Here is a 19,480-nt window from a genome sequence, read left to right as displayed (position 1 = left end):
ATGGTTAGATGCCCATCCCGATTGGATGGATGCCTATCTCGTTTGGATAGATGTACCTGAGTATGTAATTGAATAAATAAATAAATAAGAATAAGTAAGAATAAGAAATCAATATTTTTATATATTGAAAAAAAAAAAATCAGTTGAGTTTTTGGATTAAGTTAAGTGGGTTATTACACTAGTAGAGAAAGAAGAACGAATTGGAGGTATGTATTGTAGTGATGGAGTTCATTGAAGATTGTTGGCAATCTAAAAGGGTGCCTCTACTATCCAACTCCATTTTGTGAGACCAAGCTCACAAATTTTCTTACCCCAAGTCTCTGATGCAAGAGCATTTAGGGGTGTAGGTCAATCATGCATCATCAAAAAAATATTGATATTTTAAATTTTAGTTAAAGTTAGGTGAACAAAAATAAATGCAAGCATCTATGGGTCTCTAGCTACCTAGGAAAGTGTCCAAGGGGGAAAAGGGGGTTGAAAATATTCAATATTTGTGGCCTATGTGTAAAAGAAATTATAATTTTCAAGAAGGGACACCTTTTTCTATCATTTATAATGCTAACATTATAAAAATACCCTTTTAGACATGGAAACAAGGAAGGGGAAGAGTCATGAACTCATATTTATTAAATGGTTACATAAGATTTGGAAAGACACTTTTTTAGGAACCCACTTGGAAAAATTGAAAAGACACCTCTTTAAGTGGCCTCTTGGGGAAGTTGAAAGGTCATCTATTAGCTATGTGTTGCATTTCTTGATTGTCATGTGTTGCTCTCTTAGAGGGGCGTGTGAATTGTAGAGGCATAAGAGAACAATAAATAGGGGCTTGGGATAGAGGTTTAAGCATCCAAATTTGAGTGGATCATCTAGACTTGAGTGGATCATTGAGCATAGATCCAAAGTGGAGTGGATCATCTACAAGTGTGCATCATTCAAAACGGAGTGATAATTTGAAGTTGAGAAGATCCATTTGAGAGTTGAGTTGTAGTTTTTCTTGCAATATTGGCAAAGCCCATGAGGCTAAGAAAGTGAATTGTTGAATATTTGTGTTTCTTATATTGAAGGAATAGAAAATCATTATTTTTATTCTTGCAATTTCTATGCAATTGTAGTTGTTATGCTATGCATAAACCTTGGGTGGATTAGCCCTCATATAGTGTAAAAGAGCATGAGAGCATGTGTTTTGAGTCTCCTGCCATATTTAACTTGTGCATTATGTTTTTAGATTTATACCTTTCCCATGATTTTAATGGTTTGTGTGGCTTAAGGAAAGACAAGGTAACATTATCCATCATTTTATTCAAGACATGGTACACATTGAAACAAACACCCACTTATACATACAACATAATTTTAGCAAGACTTATTTCCTCAAACCTTAAAATGGGTACAACATCAAGGGTCCTTAGCTACCCTCATATTCACATATAATTCACATCCAAATAAACTTTGGCTCCTCTATATGATCTACCTTTGCTTTTTATTAAAAAAGCAACATTAACTAGGGCATTGGCCCTTAACAAAAAGCAACATCAAGAGAGATGATGTTGGAAGAGAATCACAGCCCAAAGGCGGAAAGGAACAAACACAGGAACCTAACCAACCAGGGAACAAACCCCACTCAAGGTGGGGACGGGCCACCCGAACCTCCACAAGGGAGGGTATGGTGCAGGGGAGAAGATTTCCCCTTACGCCCACGAGCAACCACAGACCAAGCAATGCTAAGATCTGTCGGAAGGGCCCTCGCAGGGTCAACAACACTGGAGACAGCAGAAGGCTGGAAGAGGGTCGTAGGGGGCTGCAGAACATTAACAACAGCAGGTTGTGACAGAACAACAGTAGCAGGAGTAGATCCAGCAGTAGGGGAGGGTTGCAAGATAGGAGAAGCGGAAGTGGGGGCCTCCAGAGATGAGGCCACAAAAACATCAGTATGAGCAACAATAGCCGTGAGAGGCGCGACATCATCCCCATGGGAGGAGCCAGTAGATGCAGAATTCGTAGCAATTATTGTTAAGTGGTCAGCAGTAGCATTCTTCCACTAGGTAGAAACCCCTTTGTGTTGTGGAGAAGAGCAACCCGAAACAATATGGCCAGTAGAGAAGCATCTTTTGCAGCGAAAGGGGAGGCCTTCAAAATCCTGCAGTTGTGAGCAAGGTCTATCCCCCACCATAAGAACTACATCACCTAGGAGAGGAGCAGAGATGTCGATATCAACAAGAATGCAGGCAAAGGTAGTGTGTTCCATTGAGGACGTAGCATCATCAACCTTTAGGAAAGGACCAATAGAGTTACCAATCGCCTCATGGCAAGAGTGCTCCTAGAAATGAAGAGGGAGATTGATGAGCCGATCGCAAACTGGATGCACATTAAGTGGTTCAGTGAGAGGGTTTAAAGAGGTTGTCCAAGGATTGATGGAGAGGGAGTGCACTCCCCAAGCCCAAAGCTTGCTCAAAATCAAATCCCTATCAATGGAAGAAGTGGAGGAAGCAACAAAAAAACGTTTAGCACAGGGAAAAAGCTCGATATTAAGAGCAACCAAAGGCCGCCAGGAGTCACTTACCTAGTGGTGGAGATCCGGTAGGGAAGGCCAGAGCCCAAAGAATCTGCACACCAAATCACAGCGTCGGTAAAACCTAATGTTGTCCACAACATCATGTCCGCAAACCACCACAGGGGAGGATTTCACACAAGGGAGAGGATGGAAGATCTGGCCACACGAGAAAAGGTACGCTTACCAACAGGTTTGGGAAAAGGACCAGCATCAGCAGCAGGTGGCAAGGTCGTTTCCCCAGAAGCCAGAGAGCCAGCAACAGCAAAATCCACTATCGGGGAACTAGGGGGGTGAATGCAACACCAAGCACATCAACAATCGCCAAAGGGGTCGTCGGCCAAACAACAGTAGCATGGATCGTAGGAGTCGAGGACCGTGCGCAAGGAAGGGGGGGAAAGCAGAGCCCCAGACATCCGCAACATAACCAATGGCGTTCAAAAAGAGGGAGGCGGGAGAGTCGTTGGAGGGAGACGAGAGAGCCATTTTTTAAAAAATGTTCACACATGATCTACCTTTGTTAAATTGTCATTTTGTGTGGCCCATATGTTGTTGATTCCTTTCTTAAAATCATGCAAGCACGATCTACTAAAGATACATTGTAAAAAAGAACTAAGGAGGCTTATGTTTGATGAATCAAAAGTTATTGATAATTCAAAACATTTATATTCAAATGTGGAAACTAGTGAGTATCAACAATACCAAATAAGAGCTCTAAAAAATCATCCCCCATCACTCATATTAGATACTATTTTTTCTCAATTGACTACAAGGCCCCATAGACAAGTTAACTATGTTTCCATGACTCATGTTACATAAAATAATGAGCCACGAGACTTTGCATAAGCCAATGTAAAGGAAGAGTGGGTTGCAATGAAGAGTGAAATGGAGTCCATTGAGTGCAATGCACTTCAAAGTTTACTTGGTGTTCTTCCCCATGTCCATTATGGGGGAGAAAAGGGATAATTAACATTTTTTATTTTTTTTTAACAATGTTCATTATGGGGAAGAATGTAAGATAATGAACATTAGTTTTGTTAGTTGTTGGAAATCAATTACCGTCGATTAGGTAGTAGTTATTTAATCAATTTTTAAAACAACATGTATAAATTATGTTTCTTCATTCATGATTAATACAAGTAGTTTTGGTGTGTCTTTGCATTTCGAATTATATTATTTACCTGCAAATCATCATAAGCTTTGGTTTGTTTTTGTAAATATTGATACCTTCAAGAACCAACTAAGCATCATGTGAGTAAAACAAATGTTGCAATAATATCATCTAAACTCAGCTTACATGGTCCTTTCCTCAAGTTACAATAGCCATTACAACAATCCAAGTGAGCTAGTGATGTAATTTTTAAGGCATTTTGCTCCTACCTAAAGAGCTAAGGAACATCCCATAATATATTTATTCTCATGCTATCTTAATGATGAATAGGGGTAGGTATATTTAGGAACCTTAAATAAATGGTCCGAATACCTAATTTCTTTGGTGTTTACATCTTCATTTCCAATCACAATATGATGGGGACTTTTTTATCAATTTCCACTTTAATACAACTATCAGTTTGTTATAACAATCTTATCACTTTAAAAGATAAATGAATGAGGAATAAAGGTTGCCTATTGTTTCTTATCACCTTGATGGCATTAAATAATCTTCCAAAGGTTGCCCATTGTTTCTTTGGTTTAAGAGGAGAAAACTTTGGAAAGTTATCAAATATCATCAAGGTGATCATAGGACCTATTGTAGAGACCCAAGGTTGCATTAGTGAAGAAAAAGAGAATGACAATGCATGTGGTTGTATCAGTTACATAGCTTAAACGATGAATATATAAGGTCATCTTGGAGAAAATATTACCGTTATAGAAGAGAGTCAGGAGATGTTTTTATAGAGAAGCATACAATTTGACTTGATCAAATGATGCATGGAAAAGGAAGAAGGTATCAGCCACACTATCCAATGACTCATGCTTTTATGATCCAAATATAATCATGATACATTACTTTTAGAAGACGTAATTGGTAATGGGAATCCATTCAAGGATAAGAAAAGGTAGATAAAGGTCTAGGAGAGAGCGAAGTACAAGATAGAATCAATTGCACATTGGATAGAAATTGGACACGAAGAAATTTTGAAACTTCATATTGACAATATGAAATAAGAAAAGGAGGATGCACTATCTCACTTATCTAGATGTGGAGAAGGGCACTAGATGAGATAGAGGTTGGTACTCATGTTGTATGGGAGGATACTGTGGAGGCTTAGGGAACATAGTTACTAAAATAGGGTGAATGATATTGGTGGCATCACTTAAAGAGGGGAGGAATGAAACTTCTGTGGATGAAAATGCCAATGTTTAGCCACCAATGGTGCAAGTAAGATTTAGTTTTAGTTGATCATGAAACATATCTAAAGGATTAACTGTATGACAAACCCAGCATTCCTCGATTGTTGAAAATTCTAGTAAACTTGTGGAGATAAAACACCACGTAACCCAAATTGAGAAAAAATTGTAAATTTGGGATTGATAGAGGCCAAGTGTAAGCGATTCCTTCCTATGATACAGAAATAATAGTTGATAGTATAAGATCATGCCTTCGTTGAAGAATGAGTAGTCGGGCATATGATGATGCAGTTAATTTTTTAGTTGAATTTATCATTGGTAGATGTGGGAATGCCATGAATTTTTATTTGAGTAATGTAACACCACCTAGTGTTTATAAATGCTAAGTCCTGAGTTACAAGGTTCTTTATCATCTTCTTATCTCAAGGATGGGCTAATGTTCTAGAGTTTGTGGTGTATCTTGTTAGGATTATTCATCTGAATGTTATGATCTTGGTCATATAACATTAAGTCAACAAACATGCTACAACACAAAGGATTGATTCAAATAAAAGATTACTAAGTGTTTGGGATTATATGACCCTTCACCACATAATCTAATTGCTTAGATGAAGGGAGGATCCTCAAAAATCTGAAGTGAATCGCTCCAAGATAAAAGTATTGTTAGAACTAGCGTTGAATCACACAAATTGATTACCAAATACTCTAGAATGAGGATGATATCAAAAATGTTATGACTAACTACGAATCACTCTATGTTTGCTAAATTCCCAATTGTTAATATCTCTTCACGGGTTTATTTCTCTTCATGGGTTTAGTTTTATTTAGATTAATTTTTCATTAGTTTATTTATTAGGTTTTTCTGTTTCGGCAGTTTTGTATAACAGTTTACAACTGTTTTTGCCTCCTCTTTATATCTGCTTGTTTATTTTATTTTGGATGTACAGTTTTTTTATTGGAATACAAATAATATTCAGATTGCCATTCTTTCCATTCTTTTTTCTATCTGCTGCTAACAGAGATTCCAGATTGTTATTTTCTCCTAGGCTAACAGTGGTATCAGAGCTTTGGAGTTTGGAGTATATTTTTATGTGAAGCATTTGAAGATTGCAGCTTTCTACAGAATCAAAATACAGAAACTAAAAAAAAAAAAATCGATTCAGGTGAAATCAATTTATTTATTTGTACAAGAATTTTATATCTTGTTATATTTGGTAAAGTTTGGCAAGAGATTTTGAGCAATCCTATAAAATTTGCAAACTCTACAAATTCTATATACATTTATTTTCAATTTACAATGCAGTCCATTGTTTCATTGATTGGGGAAATATTAACTGGAAAAGATACTTGGTTGGAATGGCATAGAAAAGTGGAAAATACATTAATTTTTAATGATTTATGTTATAAAATATGTGATGGAGATACCCAACCTACAGAACCAACAGATGTTAAAGAAAAAGAAATTTGGAATTATAAAAATTCAAAAGCCTTGGCTTTGATAAGAGCTTCAGTTAATGGAGATGTATATCGTCATATACAGGGATGCAAATTTGCTTGGGAAGCCCTTGACAAATTAAAAAATTTATTTGATTCTCATTCAGAATTAGAATTTATTCAGTTACAATTAAAATTGTTCAATCTTGAATTAAAAAATGGTGATGTTATGAGTTTGGCTTCTGAAATTAGAGCCATAAAACAAGATGTTAATGCTGCTGGTGGGAAAGTTGATATTTATCTCACTGCTTTTATTAAGGCACTCCTTCCAACACATTCTACTTATCTAGAGTCCCTTCAAGCAAGTAACCAATTGAAAACTATTACTTTTGATTTATTGGTTGAAAAGTTGGCTGAACGTGAAAAAGCTTTTGGAAGGAAAATAGATAATACTAATGAAAATGTTTGTTTTGCTCACCAAGAAAAACCTCTAAATAGGAGCTCTTCAAGAGGAGGTTATAATGATAGAGGCAAAGGTAGAGGTCAATGGAGGAAAAATGATAATCAAAATGATAGGCAACATTTATATTGTAAAAGATGTGGTAGAAAAGGAAGTCATGAAGCACATGAATGCAAGTTGTCATGGGATAAGATGGAAAGTTTTAAAGAAAATACTTTTAAGCAAAAAGATAAAATAAAAGTTTATAATGATGATAAACATTCAGATGATAAAATTCTAGGAGTAGCCCAATTTGCTTGTGATAGTGATGGTGATCAATATGTGCTTTCTGTTTTTGACTTTGCATCTAATTCCTCATGGTATGATTCTTGGATCTTAGATACTGGAGCCACACAACATATGACATTTCGGCGTGATTACTTTGAGGAATTTCATGAAAGTGCATGTGGTCCAATTTATTTAGCTGATAAATCAAGTCTCAAACCTATTGGAAAAGGAACTGTTCGATTTAAGTTGCCTAATCGTCCAGACTTTGTGCTTCATGATGTATTGTTTATTCCTCAATTGCAACGTAATTTGTTATCACTAGTATTGATTCGACAACAAGGCTACTCTATTCTGTTAAAAAATGGGCAATTTGTTGTTAAAAAACAATCAAATAATCAAATTGTATTCACTGGATGTGAGGATGGGAGATTATTAAAACTAAATGGCACTTCTTTTTCTAAAAATTTTGCATATCTTACTGAAGAAGGTAGTCTATCTCCTGTTCTTTTATGGCATGCAAGACTTGGGCATATTGGTTATGATAACATTCATATCTTGCAAAAGCATGGTGTTGATGGCTTACCTGTTTTGCCTAAAACAATTGAAAAATGTGAAGCATGTATTCTTGCCAAGCAACATAGAAATTCTTTTCCTCGCTCCACTTGGAGAGCACAAAGAAAATTGCAGCTTATTCATTCTGATTTATGTGGGCCTTTACCAATAAATTATGTGGGAGGATCTAAGTATTTCATGTTGTTTATTGATGATTACAATCGCATGACTTGGATTTATTTCTTGCAGCAAAAATCAGAAGCTTTTGAAATTTTTAAAAGGTTTCGTGTTATGATTGAAAAACAAGCTCAATCTCAAATTGGTACTCTTCAAACAGATAATGGTGGATAATTTACTTCTCTAGTTTTTGAGGACTATCTACGTCAAAATGGGATCCAACATCATCTTACTGTTCCAGGTACTCCTCAACAAAACGGTGTTGTTGAACGAATGAATAGAACTATCATGAATATGGTTCGTGCAATGTTATATTTTAAAGGAATAAAATTACATTTTTGGGCTGAAGCAGCAAGAACTGCAGTTTATCTTCGTAATAGATCTCCATCATCTGCATTACATCAATCTATTCCATATGAAGTGTGGTTTGGATATCCTCCTTCTGTTCGACATCTTCGCATTTTTGGTTCCACTTGCTATGCTTTAATTCCCAAGGACAAAAGAAGTAAGTTACAACATCACAGTATTAAGTGTATTTTTCTTGGTTATTCAGAATCTTCCAAAGCATATCGGTTGTATGATGAAGTCAACAAAACTTTCTTTATTACATGTGATGTTGTATTTGTTGAAACCTCCAACAATGCTGAAAATGATGAATGTAAATTCAAACAGCTTGATACAATTACAAATTTGTCTCCTTTGATAGAAAACTCTTGTGAGATTCCACATATAGAATCTATATCTCCAAGTGATCTAATTCACGTTGCTCCATCAATAAATGACCAAGAAGAAGCCCATCACGATGAGCTTGAACTCTCTGAACTATTAACCACTGATACAACATCTAGTAATGAAATGGTCACATCTTTTGTGCAACCAAAGTCTTCTCATAAATGGGCAAAACAAGTCCAACAAACATTGAAAGATTTAAGACCTGATGAAATAGGTAAAACAGGTACAAGAAGCTCTTACAAAGCAAGGCTCCAAGCTCAAACCAATAGTGCAGATAACTTGGAGGCCATTGGTGAACTCAATCTCATAATTGACTCTGAACCATCATCCTATAATGAAGCCAAAAATATTACAGTATGGAGGAAAGCTATGCAAGATGAGTATGATGCTCTTTTGAAAAATGGCACATGGCAGTTGGTTGATCCTCCACTTGGTTGTAAACCTATTGGCTGCAAGTGGATTTTCAGGAATAAATATAAAGCAGATGGTACACTTGACAAACACAAAGCCCGACTTGTTGCCAAAGGTTATGCTCAAAAGGAGGGGATAGATTATGATGAAACCTTTGCACCTACTGCAAAATGGACCACCATTCGTGCTTTGTTGGCCCTTGCAGCTCAATATGGGTGGAAAATTCACCAAATGGATGTTAAAACGGCATTCTTAAATGGTGATCTCAAAGAATCAGTTTATATGACTCAACCAGATGGGTATGCAGTCAATGGAAAAGAACATCAGGTATGCAAGCTTGTCAAATCATTATATGGTTTGAAACAAGCTCCTCGAGCCTGGTATGAAAAACTTACCGAGTATCTTTTAAAGTTGAATTTCCAGCATTTTGAATTTGATGATGCCACACTTTTTGTTAAAAAACTTGATAAGATTATTGTCTATCTTATTGTTTATGTGGATGATTTATTTATCACTGGTCCCGATGAGAATAATATTCAAAATGTGAAAGAACAACTGAAGCAAGGTTTTGATATGACTGATTTGGGCCATCTTCATTACTATTTGGGTATTGAGGTAACTCAAACACCTCATTTTATATTTATCACCCAACAAAAATATATTGGTGAACTTTTGCATAAGTTTGGCATGGCTGATTGTAAACCCCTTAGTACTCCTATGGAGCAAAATCTTAAGCTCTCTTCAGATGACCCTTCAGCATTGGTTGATGCAACTATCTATAGGAAACTTGTTGGTAGTTTGATTTATGCTACAACTACCCGTCCGGATATTTCTTTTGCTGTTGGAGTTCTTTCAAGGTTTATGCAACAACCTAAAGAAACTCATTGGTTAGCTGCCAAGCGCATTCTTCGCTATTTGCAAGGTTCTCAGAACTATGGGCTCAAATACTCCAAGACAAACCAATTTTCTTTGGTTGGCTATTCCGATTCCGATTATGCAGGTGATTCTACAGATGGAAAATCTACATCCGGGTATTTAATGTATCTTGGATCTGCTCTCATCTCTTGGAGATCTAAAAAGCAATCTGTTCCAGCTACCTCTTCTTCCGAAGCTAAATATATGGCCGCCTTTGAAGCAACTTGGGAAATCTTATGGTTTCGAAGAATTCTTGAAGACTTTCAAACACCACAGATTTCATCAACTCCACTCTTCATTGACAATCAATCTGCTATCAAAATGGCTAAAAATCCAGTATTTCATGATTGCACCAAGCACATCAATACAAAGTTTCATTTGATTCGGCATTATGTGAAAGATGGCACCATATACCTTAAATATTGCCCCACTGCAGATCAACCAGCAGATATTCTTACCAAGGCTTTGGGCAGAGAAAAGTTTGAGATGTTCAGAGAAATGCTTGGCTTAACCCCTTCAGTTTAAGGGGGGGATGTTAATATCTCTTCACGGGTTTATTTCTCTTCACGGGTTTAGTTTTATTTAGATTAATTTTTCATTAGTTTATTTATTAGGTTTTTCTGTTCCGGCAGTTTTGTATAACAGTTTACAACTGTTTTTGCCTCCTCTTTATATCTGCTTGTTTATTTTATTTTGGATGTACAGTTTTTTTATTGGAATACAAATAATATTCAGATTGCCATTCTTTCCATTCTTTTTTCTATCTGCTGCTAACAGAGATTCCAGATTGTTATTTTCTCCTAGGCTAACACCAATATCATCTTCCATCCATTCTATTGTCATCACAAAGTGTAGGAAAAGGTGGCAAGCTCCAAACCATCACAACTACCATAGAACACTAATATGGAAGTACAATCCATTTTACAAATTTGTCTAAAAAAATGTACAATATCAGGAACTATCATTGACCCACTTGGGCTTGTCTTAACCCGTGTTCTTGAAATACATTTTGACAACAAACTGACATGAACAAGAATGAATAAATCCAAAAAGAGGTAAAAAATGATATAGAGGTTTGTGGAACCCAAATCTGCAAGATTAAACAGATGTCATGCTGTGTATTCTCCTTGAATTAGCATAGTTAAAAACAGATACTCCAGTTTCTTATTTTTCACCTTCACCAGAGAAGAGTCTTTTATATAAATATTTTTGTATTTTCATTGTGTCGGCCAACTTCAAATTGCCGATTTTAGCTCCCACAAAAAAATTAAACATGGGGAAACGAATTGCAGCTTTATCCCACTCTTCAGAAATATGACGAAGATATAGATGCATTAAAGGAAACCTACACAGCTTTCATAACAAACTCCATAACCCTTTTACAGAGTCAGAAACCCTTGTAGACACCAATTTGAAAACTCATAACTCAGAATGGCTGAACTGAATTCCATAAGAAAAGCTTTCAGTGGACTGGCATTTGACTGCATGCCATTTCTTACATATTTAGAGATCTGTGGATGTCAACCAAATTTCTTTTCTATGTTTTTTAAATATAATCAGCAAGTAGAAAACTCTTTAAATTGAGTAGTCTCTACTTCCAAGTTTCAACAAGGCAAATCTGCATTATGTTCATCTTCGGAGCAGAAACAAGAAAATGCCCCCAGCAACTGACACATTGAGGGATTCAGACCCACCTGGCATGGGTATTGCAACAAGGTTGCATAACTTTTTTGTATGTTCAGACAGTCCTTTCCCCTCACTGCCTAGTACTAGACACACTGGCTTATCTGCTAAAGCAGATACAAGTTCATGCGACAGTAGAGTTGGATTATTACCATTGCAATCTTTACTTTCAGTGAACATCAAATCATTTTGAGAATAAATGATTGGAGTCTTTTCATTCTCAAAAGGTACATTTTTTCTTGAAATTATCTCTTCACTTGTTTTATGGCTAAGCTGTTGGGCTGCATACAAATTCATTTGATATTGATCTCTAAGAATCTCCAGATGATTCCAAAGGCCTGTAGCAATTGGAACCTGAAAGCATGCCCCCTGTGATGCCCGCAGGGCTTTCTCATTAAATGGATCACAGCAACCAGGCAATAGGAAAACTCCATCCTGCATTCATCATGACAATTCAATATTTAAGGTTACACAAGAGAAGCATTATTTCGTAAGTATTAAGAGTGAACACAAATAGAAAATCAAAAACTTGAGCAATTTTTTAAAACAATACTCTGGGGAATGGACACATGGTTTTAGAAGCAGGTAAGCTTTTCTGGAAGGATAAAGAAAGAGTATTTTCAGGTGAAGATAATAAAAGCAAAATATTTACATAAAACACAAAACTCAAATGCAGATGGAAGGTTGACAGAAGTAGCGTTTATCATAGCAGAAAATATTAATTGCTGGCAAACATGCGATGTAAAACTGTCCAGACTAATTCAAATCTCACTTAGACGAGCCAAAAATCTTTACAATAATGCATTTAATGCTATAAGAATATATCTTATCTTCTCAAACTATCATTCTATCAGGCATTTAAAAAAAGCTATTAACAAATGCACCAACCACCAAATTTTCATTTACTGAGGAATCAAACAAAAAATTAAGATAACGTATCTACCAGATACTGTTTCAATTTAATTTTTTTAGCATCTAGTGAAATACATTCACTTCTAGATTACAATAATATTCTTAATTGTTGACAACGATGTAAAATAAGTAAACCACCACTTTGTTTTTTCATTTGATAAAAAGATGATTGTATTGATAAATATAACCAGGCAGCTCTTACAAAACAGCCAACACCGAGAGAGGAATGGTGAGAGGCAAAAAAACATACCCAACCAAACCCCCGGAAACAAACTAGGAATCCAAACAAGGCTACCAGCTAAGCAAAATCATAGCAATAGTCGTCCATAACATTATGACAGCAGCTCTTATACAATACATATCTGAAAACACTATAGTTCAGGTTACAAAGACTAAAGAAAGCAATGCATAGTTTGAAAAGCAAAAAACCCCCTCAAGATAGCTACCCATAGCCTCATCAAGACATGCACCAGCAGCATTTTTGTTCAAACTTGACCACATAAATTGAACATGTCCATGAGATTTACTGCTGTTGACAATAAACTTTTCGTGATGCTGATTCATGATACTTCTAGTATTATGTGCATAACTGTTAACAGCTGAGCTGAGCATAACTGACCTCATATGAAGATAACTAAAAGAACAAGTAATGCAAAGCATGCCAAGGAAAAGACAGGTGATATTAGTTGAGAATTCATAATGCCTACGATGGTAAACTAAATTTGACTGCCAACAAAGAATAACAATCGTCGTAAGAAGATTGTGGGAAAAGATGTTGAAATCTCTGTCAATGTACCAAAAGGTCTAAATGCATTTACAGATAATGCCAGTTAATGTGCTCTAGAAGTTTACAAGGTTTGGAAACTTAAAAGGCTCAAAATTATTCAAAGAAATTTCAGATGAATGCAACTTATGAACAATGTCGGTTGCAAGTTTAGATTGCTCATAAGCCCCAAATGATATTGAATAATGTTGCTTGCACTACATGATATATGCTCACATATATCAAAATGACAAGAAAAAATCAAAACAGCCTCCAAAAAGGTAATAAGGACAACACAAATACTAATGGTCATGTGAACTGAGAAAATACTGCAAAACTAAGCCCTGAAATCTCTAAGGGAAATCTTACAGGCATGTGCCTTGGCAGAAAAAGATATTTAAATCATTGTGCAATAAAGTTTGTCACTTCAGGTTAAGAAAAAAATCGAGTCAATTAGACCTTTTGAGATGAAATGAACATAAAACTTAACAACTATTGTTTAGCTCAGACCAAAGATTTCAAGTTATATAGAATTTGTTAAGACTCAATATGACATTGCAAAAAAATTGCTCGAGTTCCAGCCCCTTTGTGCATTAGACCTCACTTTTCCCATCATCTATAACCAATCTAAGAAATCTTTAAACAGGTCCCCCTTGGTCAAAACTGCCTAATTGTTCTTCCTCATCATCCCCCATGTTCTTATCAATTGCTAAAAGTTGCAAAAGTACATGAAAGTTCTAAGTTTGCAAAGGTTTTGGTCATTTTCCTCAGTTTCTACAAATTTGCGGAGTTCCAGTGGACCACAAGACTTCTTCCAATCATCTAGCATCTTGTCTTGACCACCAGTCCCACATGGAAATCCAGCTAAGTCTATCAGATTCATTCTCCCTTTACTCTTCCTTACTTTCCTCCATTTGCAGGTTTCGATGAACATCTGGGATTCTGGACTCACATCTCCTTGTCCCAATCTCTCATCCTCTTCTGCATCCACACGTTCTCCCGTTCTCAACTTTCGATCAAGTTTCATGTGCTTTGTGAACTTGCAAGATTCGTACAAACTTCTTGCTGTTCCCAACATCCCATCCTCTTACACATCTCTGCATTCTCCCATTCACTCGCTCCTTTCCCATTCTCCCTTTTTTGTGGAGTTGCAGAGTTCATCCAAACTTCTTCCCATTCCCTTCTTCCTCCCAACCTCTAATCCTTCTCCATTCCTCATTCCTACCACCCTTCCTTCCAATTCCCTTTCTGTGGAGTCTTGTTGCACTTCCAGACTTCCTCTAGTTCTACTTCCAATTTTGATCCTTCCAGTTTGGCATTGAATTCCCACAAAGTATTTTGATGCTTTTGTTGTTTGTTTCTTCCTAAGTAGAATTCAAGCTGACTTTTGAACTTTCATTCTTCCATCCAAGCATCCTATCCTAACCTATGGTTCTGCACCTTTTTTCCCACATTTCTTCCAAATCACTTCATTTGCTCATTTTCATCCACTTGCAAAGTTTCAATGAACTTCTAGACTTTCATCCCCATGTCCAATTCTCACCTCCAATCCCACAATGAAACCCTGCACCTCTAGTCCTTCCATCTTTTCCCCCATTCCCTCCAATCCTTTTCTTACAAACTGCAATGTCCCCTATGGGGCTCTCTTCCTTGGATGATGGATAACAGTTAATTAGCAGCAAGTAGTTTCAGAATAAGTGATTTTGAAGACAGATTTGAATGAATTATATAGAGTCTGCAAATAATTTATCTCTGTTGTGTGAGTACAAAATGTATCTGCTGTTGCAACTAACAGAGATGGTTCTGTGATAATCCTTGATTGAATCCTCCTCCCCTGGTTAGGGTAATGATGGTATATCTAAAGTAGACAGTTCCAGAATGAATGGGCTATAAGATTATTATGATTCAATTATATCAAGTCTGCAAGAGAATACTTCCTTTCATACAAAAATGTATTTACATATACATATGATGATCCTTCAACATATCCTTGTTCTGAACCTTATTTTGGTTTTAGATACATTAACCACACAATTTGGGCTATGCTCACAGTGTAATCTGGCTCACTGCTGATGTTGCCACTGCCTCTGTGTGTGCATCGACCCTCTATCCCTTTGATACGATGACCCTTTTCTTATCTCCAGTGAAATCCGATTGGTTTCTTCCGCAATTTCCCCGATATCCTGCTTTTTCCCATTGTGGACCGATGTCACTTCTCCTAAATAGCTTGGGCATTCGAATGGGTGCATCTCTTAAACGCATCTTTTAGTTAAAGTTTAGTTACTTGTTAAGTTCGCATTCTTTCATGAACCCGTGCTTAGTTCATATCTTTGCATCTTTAGACAATTCATTGCCGTGTGATCATAATCGTATTTGTTCATTATTAAATTTAACCTGCCTCTAATGCATTCTTGTAAACACAGTCTCTGCCCTCCATAATCGATATTTGTCACGTCTTGGTTCATATCGGATTTCTTCCAATGGCAGTGTGTTATATCTACTGTTCATTGGCACGAAGAGCAAGGCTTGCGGCAACTGTAACTTAACAACATCCCTAATCCGGCCTAATCACGGTGATCATGTTACAGTGATCTGGGTCTTGTCGGGGTAGTGCACATGTGATGCTGTTACTGTCACAACTTCGTCTCTTCCTAGAGACTTCACGAAGTTGCTTCAGTGCTTCTCGGGTGGGGACATCACAGTTTCCCCCTCTTAAGATTGCTTGTCCTCAAGCAATTTATGGCCTTCCCTTTTCCTGCACCCAGATTAGTAACACTATATATATAATTAAGTAAATCAAAGTTATTCTAGATATGCTTAGAGAAGGAGTTGGCTGCCTTGAGCCCTTGCCTATTTTGGCTTCCTTGAGCCTTTTGTAGAGACTGACCTTCTTTGGGTCATTCAGTCTCATGGACTTCCTTGAGCCCTTATACATAGAGAGAGGATTGACCTTCTTTGTGTCATCCTACTCACCTAGGGTGTTGGCTTCCTTGAGCCAGGCTGCCCATATTGGCTTCCTTGAGCCCTTACACTTAGAGAGGATTGACCTTCTTTGTTTCATCCTACTCATCTAGGGTGGTGGCTTCCTTGAGCCAAGCTGCCCATATTGATATAATTCTGATTTCTACACCAAGATGGACTGTAATGGCAATCATTACAAAAGCTACAACAACTACAAATCTGTAACACAAAATGCACATGCTGAACAACTGAACTTTTCTGCAAATCCATGAAGCTCAAATGCAATCCTTATGTGAGAATGCCCTCAACAACCAAAGGGTTTTCATCCTCCAATTCCAGTAACCAATGGGTTTTTGTCCACTAATCAAATTCTCCTAGGGTTTTCATCCCCAAAAGAAATCTCGAACACAAAGTGCTCCAAGAAATAAGAATGTCGTAATAACTGGTGATCTCAAAATGAAATGTTTTCCAAATTTTATATGTTGCACACCCAAAAGATAAAACAAGTTGACCTAACCATACATTGGTGCCAAGGCCCAAATGTGAATTTTACAGCGTACACAATACATTAGGTTGGCCATAAAGGCCTTGCAAAATTCCAATTTAAAGTTTCAAAGTTTCTCTTATCCTGATACTAGGTGGAGTCCTTTACTAGCCCCGATAGAAACCTTGCCTATGTCTCGTTGTCAAATTTTTGGAGGTTCCCATATCTTTCTACCACTTTGGCACATGCTATGTAGTATCTTCGATCCCCAATCCTCAACACTGTCATGGCATGTGTCAAGTGGTAGCTCCGATCCTCGATCCCTAACATCTCAATGGCATGTGTCAAGCAATAGGTCCGATCCCCAATCCCCAATATCTCCCTGGCATGTGCAAGTATAGCTCTGATTCTTGACCTCCAACATCTCCATAGCATGTGTAAAGCGGTAGCTCCAATACTTGATCTCCGACATTTCATTGAGTCGCCTCTAGTCTTTCATCAGATTTTTGGAAAAGGGACATGCCATTGTAGGTTTTGACACGAAGATTCCTAAGCATGGGACCCCAAACACTCCATAAAAGTTGTTGTCGGCATAAATTGCATGTTGTTATGTTTGATAATATTTGTTATCTGACAATGTATTAATTAATTGTATTAGGTGGGTTGTCAGTCTCGGGTAGTTATGTGTCGGTTGGTTGACGGTCTTTAAATATGTTGTGTACCGCCAAGGAAGTAGTACGGTACAATCGGGTCTATTATAATCCTTGGCCGGCCATCTCTGGTCTCTTCTCTGTAATAATTGCATGTGCGAATAAAGATATATTTTACTGTTGTGTCTGGTATGCATTGTCAAGTACATTATTGTTTCTTGCATTTAATTTATCAGCTGTAGCGATTAACATTTTGGCGCCGTTGCCTTAAAAGAAATCGGGTCAAACTTGAGTGATTCATGTCCATAGATCCCATTAAAGGTGAGAAGAGGCCACAGGGTGGTCAAGACCAAGCAATTAGGTGATCCGCCAACCCTCGGCCAGAGGAAGCACAGAGACGAGTCGGAGCCTGGAAGTACTCGAAGTGTTGGGACGCTAGAGGTGGACGTGTAGAGGATGCACATGTGTCTGGGAGTGCAAGGAAAGCACTAGAACGTAGCAGTCGGAAAAGTCTACCAAAGTGTTGGGGACGTTGAAGGTGGACGTGTAGAGCATGCTTGCGTGGCCGAGAGTGCAGGGAAAGCACCGGAACGTAGCAGTCAAAACAGTCCACCCAAGTCAGGCACACAAGGCGAATACACACGGTACCTTCCAAGTGAAAACAATGGTGAACACCCAGGAGAAGCAGAAACTACTGAAGTTCACGAGGGATGGATCAAAGGACCCTGTACGACATTGCAAAACATGTATAGCCATTTGGGAGGCAAATGGCCAAGACGACCAAGATTACTGGTTGAAGGCGTTTCCGGCCATCCTTCGGAGGATGGCAATCAATTGGTATACCGACCTCAACGCCCAGTACAAAACAAGATGGAATAATTTGAAGAAGGCCTTCGAGGGGGAATTCAAACTCCTGAGGGATGATACTGAGATCGTGGTCGAAATCAATAATACCAAGCAAGGGAAAAATGAGTGTACGTGCTTACAACCGTAGGCTCAAAGAACTATTGAACAAGATGGAGAACCAGCCAGCTGACGGGTTGAAGAAGAGGTGGTTCACGGAGGGATTGATACCCTCACTGCGCAAGAAGATGAAAGTAGTGCCTCCACCCTCGTATGTTGATGCTTACAATCAGGCGATGGACATCGAGAGTGGAAACAAAACCTCCTCCCGAGAGAAGAGGAAGACCGACGATGATGAAAGCCCCGAAGGTAGCAGTGACAAAGAATCCAAAACCGTACGAGCCCTTCGACGGGATATGTTGAGAATAATAAAAGAATTGAAGGCTAAGAAAGGAACCAACATAGAAGGTAATGAACTATGGTGTACTGAGTGCAAAAGTGAGGGGCACACAAAAGGTAATTGTCCAAGAAATATGTTTTGTGAGATTTGCCAAGTGCTGGGGCATTCAATCAAGGAGTGCCCATACAATTTGAAGACGAGAAGTATGCAAGTACTCTTCACACAGGGAGAGTCTAGCCCATCACAACCTCAAAATGTATCACCTACGGCAATGGAAATCAACAAGGGCGAAACCAAATACAGTATGACTCCAAAGGACGTCCTATCATACAGTGTCGACAATGTAGCGAATGGGGGCACTTTGCGAGAGATTGCCATAACAAGAAAGACAATGTACAATTACTGTGCAAATGGTGTGGACCAGGGAACCATGAGGACACTAACTGCCCAAAGCAGAAAGGGGTAAATATGTTGGACGTCAAGGAGCCATACGAGGAGGTACTGGCAATTACAAGATTGTTGAGCAAAAAGGAAGTGTACCTCGATCCCCATACAAAGAAGGAAAGACTCTGGGAAGCAAAGGCTGATGTTGAACGGGCGATGGCGGAAGAACGAAGGGCCTCACATCATGCTGCCAGTACCCCACTTTATCAGAGTCCGAAAAAGCTATAATCAAACAGATGTTGCAGGCTACTGTACCAATACTGATATCTGACCTTTTGCAGACAATGCCACAATTAAAAATGGCTCTCACAAATGTAGTCGGTGACAACACCATCAGCCAGGAACACCGCCATCCGACAACAAAACCACCTGGCATGTCTGCCATGGAACCCATGCCAACAACAGAATCACCTGGCACGTCTGCCACGGATCCCATGCTACTCGCTGTGAGTATTGGCCGAAAGCCAACCGTAGTAGAAATGGAGATCATGG

General features: G+C 38.0%; 2 protein-coding genes across 3 annotated transcripts in view; one reads left to right on the top strand and one right to left on the bottom strand.

The window, feature by feature from the left end:
• Positions 1 to 2,698: 2,698 nt before the first annotated feature.
• On the top strand, positions 2,699 to 10,359 carry LOC131874030 (secreted RxLR effector protein 161-like). The gene is made up of 3 exons (XM_059217239.1): positions 2,699 to 2,841; positions 9,731 to 10,184; positions 10,285 to 10,359. The coding sequence occupies exons 1-3, from the start codon at positions 2,699 to 2,701 to the stop codon at positions 10,357 to 10,359; spliced, it is 672 nt and encodes a 223-aa protein (XP_059073222.1).
• Positions 10,360 to 10,750: 391 nt separating this feature from the next.
• Positions 10,751 to 19,480, bottom strand: part of LOC131037370 (uncharacterized) — a 50,830-nt gene continuing 42,100 nt past the window's right edge. For both annotated transcript variants that reach the window (XM_057969492.1, XM_057969493.1), the window contains one exon: positions 10,751 to 11,966. In XM_057969492.1, the coding sequence (XP_057825475.1) occupies positions 11,478 to 11,966 (489 nt within the window). In that variant the 3' untranslated portion in view covers positions 10,751 to 11,477. The remainder of the gene's footprint in view (positions 11,967 to 19,480) is intronic.

This window comes from Cryptomeria japonica, chromosome 3 (assembly GCF_030272615.1).
Source record: "Cryptomeria japonica chromosome 3, Sugi_1.0, whole genome shotgun sequence".
Lineage (NCBI taxonomy): Eukaryota > Viridiplantae > Streptophyta > Pinopsida > Cupressales > Cupressaceae > Cryptomeria > Cryptomeria japonica.
This window is presented reverse-complemented; position numbering and strand designations above follow the sequence as displayed.

Bases quoted from the DNA above. Each gene is read 5' to 3' on its own strand.
- LOC131874030 (XM_059217239.1), top strand. From the start codon at position 2,699: ATGGAAGATCTGGCCACACGAGAAAAGGTACGCTTACCAACAGGTTTG. The intron at 2,842-9,730 runs GTGAATGCAACA...ACTTGTTGGTAG, and splicing joins ACTATCGGGGAACTAGGGGG to TTTGATTTATGCTACAACTA. The intron at 10,185-10,284 runs GTATTTCATGAT...GCCCCACTGCAG, and splicing joins TCAAAATGGCTAAAAATCCA to ATCAACCAGCAGATATTCTT.